General features: G+C 40.1%; 1 protein-coding gene across 1 annotated transcript; it reads left to right on the plus strand.

Moving 5' to 3' along the window:
• The first annotated feature begins 2,165 nt into the window (after positions 1-2,165).
• On the plus strand, positions 2,166-7,275 carry LOC121507457 (potassium channel subfamily K member 15-like). The gene is made up of 3 exons (XM_041783793.1): positions 2,166-2,448; positions 6,305-6,882; positions 7,021-7,275. Exons 1-3 carry the CDS (start codon positions 2,166-2,168, stop codon positions 7,273-7,275), a joined length of 1,116 nt encoding a protein of 371 aa, XP_041639727.1.
• The last annotated feature ends 583 nt before the right edge of the window (positions 7,276-7,858 follow it).

A 7,858-nucleotide genomic window follows, 5' to 3' on the forward strand; every position in this document is an offset into this window, starting at 1 on the left:
AGAGTTGAGGCTGTCACTGCTGCCAAAGGTGCTTCAACAAAGTATTGAGCAAAGGCTGTATATACTTATGTAAATGTTCTGTTTTTGTTTTTTTATTTTTACTAAATTTGCCAAATTTTCCAACCATCTTTTTTCACTTTTTCATAATGGGGTATTTTGTGTAGAATTTTGAGGTAAAAAATTAACTCAATCCATGATGGGATAAGGCTTTAACATAAGAAAATGTGGAAGAAAGTGAAGCACTGTGATTACTTTCCGAATGCACTATAGATGACTTGGACTGATGCAAAAAAAGGGGAAAAAAATCAAACCTGTTCTGAAAAATATAATGACAGACGAAACTGTCGTCAAAAGTGTGAAAATATGAACAGAACAACCTGAGATTTATATTTACCTTTAAAAATTCAGATGAAAAAAACGGACTCAGTGTGCAAAGGCCTTACCTCTTAAAAATCTGTTGCTAACGGGTCTCCTCAGGCAAGAACATGACTCAACCTCATAGCAAGTTGATGATGAAGAGCATGCACTATACGTCCTTAAGAGAACCTAAAGTTACAGTAACTCTAACTCAGTGGATAACTTCACTCATGGTGCAAATGTGTCTAACAACAAAAACCAACAACAATCCACAAGAAACATGAAGAAAAGAACCTCAGCAAGGATCACTGCACGTCAGTCAACATCAGTAACAACTAAACATATAAAACACTTTTAAACACTCTGCCCAAAGGCATGATGGGTAACACCATCCACCCATCTCCCAGATTAGAAATCACACTGGGAGGAACTTATGAAGAGAAATATTTGCTTTAGTTTTTATCATTTATCTGCAAAAAAATCTATCATACCATAGTTTACAATATATGAAATGTAACACACATACAGAAAGATTAATCTGATTTTTAATATTCAATTAATTGAAATGTTTGTTATCGCATTAAGTTCAACTGCCAATCTATTCAACTTTTACTGTTGTTAGCCTTCAATTATCATGATTTTTGTCAGAAACTCGTTGTTCCATTTAGCAATTCTAGGTGTTGTTAAGTAGCAATTGTATTACTGACAGGTCACAAACTATCCTTTTCAATGCTATTTTCGTAGTACCCCACAGGTTTGATAGAAGGGTAAGGCAGCATTGAGTGGCACTGTCCCCTATAACTGACTGCAGTGAGGGGCTTCTCCCGAATGGAGTTACAGTTACATTTTGGGGGTTACTATCAACTCCAAGATGTTTAACCCTGAGATACCAACACTCAAGATTCTGCTGTGTACAACAGCTGTTTTAGGATGTGATGTGGAATTATTTCTTCTTTTTGCTACCGTGTATGCTACAGAAGCGGAAAGAGCAGTTACTTTGGTTAAAACTTACTTCAGAAATAGGAATACTGATTTTAAAGTGTACTCAAAAATATAAGCACACAAAAACTATTCAGTTACAGTCATAATTAGTTACTTTCCACCCCTGTTTAAAACTTATAAAACTTATAAACTCTGTTTGTAGGCTGGTAAGCTCCACTTCTAGACAGGCCGAGTCTGAAAACCACAAAGCATTGTGGGGTAGCGTGCTCATGTTTAAGCTAAAAAATGCTGACCACATATAGCCTTCATCCGGGGATTTCTCCAGTACACAAACTTGCATTCTGTGAATTTGGTGTCCTTTACTAGATGTGACGTCACATTTAGTCTGAATAGACCTGGAGTATGTTACTTCAGGCACAGCCCTGTCCCAAAGTGTTGCTAACAGGTGAGCATTGACAAGCTACTACACTACATAGAATAGTGGTCAGTGAGTGGGTCTGCTGTCTGAACAACACTCAAACTTACACTTAAAGGGGAATTAGGCCACATGCTTACCTTTAAGTAGGCTAAACCAGCATCCAATGGAAAGTCAAGGCATGATGCTCAGCTCAGGTAGCTCGTGGGTTTTGTGCCATTTCACCTGATGACACGAAAAGAGAACAGGCTAAAGTTTCAGCACTCATCCTATAGACTTATACTGTAATCCTATCTGGCTCAATGGGCCTCGGTCAGCACATGAGGTGTCTGTAGATGAATTTAGTTTATGGGGACAGTCCCTGGTCCTCTATGAGTCCGTCCCTCTCCGCAGCAGCACCCTCCCTCCCTCATTTCCTCCCTCCGCCTCGCGCGCTCTGTGGAGTTTGAGGATGAAGACGCAGAACATCAGGACCCTGTGTTTGATCCTCTCCATAGTTGTGTACCTGCTCATCGGGGCCGCCGTCTTTGACGCGCTGGAGTCGGACAGTGAGAGCTCCAAGAAAGAAGCGTTGGAGCAGAAGCTGACCGAGCTGAAGAAAAAGTACGGATTCACTGACGATGACTACAGAGAGATCGAGAGAGTGGTCCTCCTGTCTGAGCCGCACCGCGCAGGGAGGCAGTGGAAGTTCGCCGGATCCTTTTACTTTGCTATTACTGTTATCACCACCATCGGCAAGTAGAAAAACAGTTTTGTCTCACCGGCTGCTTTAAAGTAGGCCAACAGACTGTGACAAACTTAGGGGCAACAGGAGGTGGACAGGTGAAACTTCTATGGGGACATTATTCTTTCAACCAAACAAGGATTCCAGGATTCAAACTGATTAGCAAGTTAAGATAAAAATACAAGTTCTGACTCGTAGTATGACGCTACATTACGGTATTCACAATGATTTAAAGCAAAGAAGAATTGAAGAAAATGCCCTTTAATTGTCCTCAGGCAGGGGACAATATGAGACCCTTCCCAGTTCAGCTATAAAGCAATCATAGCAACTGAAGAAAATATTTAAAAACATCTGTTTTCTGGCAACAAAGCCAACCTACTGGACATAGCCAAATCTGGAATACTTCATCACCTCTCATATAAGCATAATAACTCAGATTTAACACATCTAAATCGTTTAGCATATTCCTATAGACTAGGTGTAACATTTTAAAAATATATGCTAATAATTACTGCATTATCTGCCATATAAATATTTTTTATTCATTTCATTCCAACCAATTAATTGTTTAGATATGTCTACAGTACTCTACCTAATTAGGATCCTCTTGATATGCGACAGATCTTTCTGAGGGGCTCTGACCCAGCTATAGGGACCATGCTTTTTTAGATAACCATTATCCATTGATACAGTTTTATTCACTCTTGGCCCCCTGTTTTTTCCCTTTTTATTGGTGAAATGTTAAGACAAAACAGTGACACTGACATCAATTATAGATACCAATACCAATGTTTGCTGTAATGATTTATGAGATCAATGTTGTACAGCTGAATGTAGACAGGTGGCAATATAAGGTAGAATATAAATAAAGATATGTAGTTTAATACCTAAATAAAATAAAAACATATTGATATAAGGGACAGTGAGAAAAAATGTAAGGAATCATTGGCGTTATCTAACTTAAATGAAAATATGTCAGGTAAAATAAGTGATGCATAAATATTTAAAGTGACTGATCTAATTCAACAGAGGTCCAGCCAGTTGGTGCTAGAAGTCTCACAATTAGTGAAAAGGGGATCACCAGGAAGGTCCAGTCACTGGTTAATCAGTATTCATTGCTACCATTACATCATGAAGACAAAAGAACACTCCAAGCAACTCAGAGGAAATGTTACTGAAAAGTTTAAGTCAGGGGGATGGGAACAAACAAAATTAACAAGGCTCTGAATTTCCCCCCGGAGATCAGTTAAACCCACCATCAAGAAATGGAAGGAATATGGCACATGTGTAAATCTAGATCAGGCCTTCCTCACAAACTGAGTGACGGTGCAAGAAGACCAATTAGAGAAGTAACAAAGACACCTATGACTACTCTGAAGGAGACCTCGTATCTACACAGACTCAGTGCTGTGAAAGGTGCATCTACTGAATACTGATTTTTGTCAAAAAATCCAAATCATATTGACCATGATTGATTTATAAAATCAATTAAAGAGGGAAATATCTAATGGGATGAATACTTTTTAATAGGCACTGTATGCCTGTGGTTGAAGCTGTGTATCTCATATTTGATAATGACTGAATTTTTAGGCACCTTGAAGCACAAGGCTCCATGCAGTTGCTTATCTTTGCTAATCCTACTATATTTACATGGTAAAGTAGAAGGGTCTCGTTTTGCTCTCAGTTATGGTTATTGTGCTTTTTCATGTGAACCAATCCAGAAATACTGCAATGAAAAAACATGAACAGAAATTAAATCCGTTTTTGAATCTACATTTCTTAAACCTTCTATTGCAGTTTCAAGAACTTCTCTGCTTTGCACACATACACACATGCACAAGCTGTTTATTCAAAATATGGAGTCTGTTATTGTCTAACAGCTCTTAACTTGTTAGCAGGCATCTGCAGCACCACTTCTGCCTAAACCTATCAGTGTTGAGGTGTCAGAATTTGAAGTCAAGATTGAGATGGTTACCTTTACACAGGCCTGCTAGTTTGGTTGAAATATGACCCAAACATAAAGTAAGCATTTAGCTGGAAGTTAGCACAGCATATTGTAATTTTGTAATGCAGGAAACATTTTGCAGAATGTGATTTCTTTTTCTTTGTGATAACAAACAAATATCACATGTTTTCCACCCCTGTTTGTTTCTTTAGTATGCGTAAGATGAACTTTTCATGGTGCTGCACATTCATGGTGAGCCTACTCAGGTGTTTTCACCTATTTATCCTGGATAAAGTATGTACTCAGAGCAATTAGCATATGTTTAACAACTCTTCACGGTGCAGCATAAATGTAGACTCTAAGTAGTTAGGCAGAATATAAAGGCTTTTCACATAAAGATATGCACTTTGGTCTGTTATCTTCCAGCTTTGTTTTGCAAATAAAGTCTTGTTTGGGTCCTTTTTTTGAGTTTGATTATGGGCCAACTTATTGCACTTTCCAGTTTTCTGTATAAAACACTTTTTTGCTTGTAGAGTGAACAAGCATTTTTGTCTTTAGAAATATCAACTCTACTCTATTTACCCCCCTGGAAATCAATCATGGTCAATAAATATGGCTTTGACCAGAAAAATTACAAAAAAGCTTTTTTAATGTCAAAGTGAAAAGAGATTTTTTCAAAGTAATGCCAATTAATCAAAACCTATGTAAGGTAAAATAAGTGACTGCATAATTATTCTCCCCTCTCAAGTCAGTTTTTAGTAGATTGGCTGCAATCACAGCATTTAGTCTGCGTGGATAGTTCTCAAGACTTGCACATCTGGGCATGCCAAATTTACTCTATTATTATTATTATTATTATTATTATTATTATTATTTTATTTTATTTTATTTTATTTTTGCAAAACTGCTCAAGCTCTGTGAGGTTGCAAAGGGATCAGGCATGAACACCCCTTTTGAAGTCCAGTCATGAATTCCGTATTGGATTGAGGTCTGGGCTTGACTTGGCCACTCCAGAACATTCACCTTGTTGTCTTTTAAGCATTTCTGTGTAGCATTTGCTGTGTGCTTCAGGTCATTGTCTTTCTGGAAAATAAATCTTCTCCTTATAAGATTCAGGGAGAAGATAAGGGTGAATAAAATTGTCCTTCAGGATTTTCCTAGATTTTGTCGGATTCATTATACACTCTACCTCACAAGCTTTAATTCTTTCGGCTGCTGAGAAGCACCCCCACAGCATGATGCTGCCACCACCATGCTTCACAGTGGGGATGGTGGGTTTATGGTGATGGTCTTGTCTGATGGCCAAAAAGCGCCATTTTGGTATGATCAGACCTAAGAACCTTCTTCCTCTTGACCATAGAGTCTCCCTTGTGCCTTTTGGTGAACTCTTGCTGAGATTTAATGTAAGTTTCCTTCAAAAGTAGCCTTCTCTTTGCCACTCTCCCATAAAGCTTTGACTGGTGAAGAACCTGGGAAACAGTTGTTGTATGCAGAGTCTCTCCCTCAGCTGCTGAAGCTTGTAACTCCTTCAGAGTAGTCATAGGTGTCTTGGTGGAAACTCTCACTGGTCTCCTTGCACAGTCACTCAGTTTGTGAGGACGGCCTGATCTAGGTAGATTTACACATGTTCCATATGCCTTCTATTTCTTGATGATGGATTTAACTGAACTCCAGGGGATGTTCAGTGCCTTGAATTTTTTTTGTGCAACTTTAATGATGAGAACAGTTTCATACCTTATTTATGCTGAATGCATGATTTTCTCCTAGCAGTGTTTGGATGAAATTTGACCTCCTTCTGTTTTGCTTACAAGTGAACACCCTTGCCATGCTGTGAACAGAGCAGTTATAACATTTAAAATCTACCAACAATAAGCAGAAGTATTTGCCTTTATTTGACATGTGATGGGCTTTGACTGTGCAGGTTATGGCCACGCTGCTCCCCGCACTGATGCTGGAAAGACCTTCTGTATGCTCTACGCTGTCTTGGGAATTCCTCTGACGCTGGTCATGTTCCAGAGCTTGGGCGAGAGAATCAACACCTTAGTCCGCTACCTCCTGCGCAGAGCCAAGCAGGGCCTGGGCTTACCGGAGACAGAGGTGTCCATGGGAAACATGGTCCTGGTGGGTCTCTTGTCATGCATGAGCACCCTGTGTATCGGAGCTGCAGCCTTCTCCCATTTTGAGGACTGGACGTTCTTCAATGCCTACTACTACTGTTTCATCACGCTCACCACCATTGGATTTGGGGATTTTGTTGCCTTGCAGAAGAAAGATGCTCTCCAGAAACGATCGCCCTATGTGGCATTTAGCTTCATGTACATTTTAGTGGGGCTGACAGTCATTGGAGCTTTTCTGAATCTGGTAGTCCTGAGGTTTCTCACTGTTAGCGCTGAAGAGCCTGGTGTGAAACCTGAGGCAGGTGGCCAGGAGGAACAGACGCAGCGTAAAGACACACAGGTTGATAAAGAGGTGTCTGTGGCTGAAGGGGAAACTGCTGATATTGGATACAGAGACGGTGCAGATGGACACAGCAGCCTGAACAACATGAGTCTTCCCATGGAGGGAGGCACCAGCTGCTTGAATCTCCTCCCCTCTCCTGTGGAGGAGCGCAGACTCGTTTTATCCGAGCACTGTGAGCTCTATGAACCCAGCAGACTCAGGACCTTTTTCTCCTGTTGCATGTGCTGTGACACTGACATTTACAGCAGCCCAGCTCAGTCTCATTGTGACCAGGATGGCGGCCACAGTAACCCCGTCTTTTACAACTCCATCTCCTACAGGGTGGACCGAGCCTCCTGCAGCTCCTGTACTGGGTCGTCACAGGGGTCCCCCAGCAGTGTAGCTCTGTGTCTGGGCAGCAACAACCATCAAAAGAGGAGGAAATCACTGTAACTCACTGAACCTGGGACTGATGTTTAAGAGACCTTTGATTTGGAGCTCAAGTTCAGACTACAGAAGAATAAAACCTTCAGATATTCTCGGTTGAGCAGTTTGTCCTGTGCTTATTGAACTGTTTTCACACATACAGTCCTGAACATTTCAAAGCAGGTTACTGTAAAATTTTACAAAATTGTTATTTACGTATGTCCCTAACAGTATATGGATTTTCCTGTGAGACGGGGGGTTTGATGGTACAGCCCCACTGAATCTGTCAAAGACACAGTGATGGACTGACACCCATTCAAGAGTCTTATTAAGGGCTGTCAATAATTTTTTTTATTGTGATTAATCTGAGATGCTCTGTAATCACATCCCTGTTGCATTGCATCAAAACTGTTTTTGTGGCATGGATTTTTGTACTGTCTTAAACTAAGGGCTGTTGATTTCCTCTGTGGATACAGACCTGCTTTTATAGGTAGATTGAAGCTTTAAAATGGACTTAGTTGTTGAAAAAGGAAATAAGAGAACAGTAAAAAGGTAAATGTTTGATAACTCAAGGTGCAGATAATTTTTGATTTGTCCACTGTTTCCTAAA

The sequence above is a fragment of the Cheilinus undulatus genome, linkage group 3 (assembly GCF_018320785.1).
Source record: "Cheilinus undulatus linkage group 3, ASM1832078v1, whole genome shotgun sequence".
Lineage (NCBI taxonomy): Eukaryota > Metazoa > Chordata > Actinopteri > Labriformes > Labridae > Cheilinus > Cheilinus undulatus.

Bases quoted from the DNA above. Each gene is read 5' to 3' on its own strand.
- LOC121507457 (XM_041783793.1), top strand. From the start codon at position 2,166: ATGAAGACGCAGAACATCAGGACCCTGTGTTTGATCCTCTCCATAGTT. The intron at 2,449-6,304 runs GCAAGTAGAAAA...TTGACTGTGCAG, and splicing joins TACTGTTATCACCACCATCG to GTTATGGCCACGCTGCTCCC. The intron at 6,883-7,020 runs ATTGGATACAGA...GAGCACTGTGAG, and splicing joins CTGAAGGGGAAACTGCTGAT to CTCTATGAACCCAGCAGACT.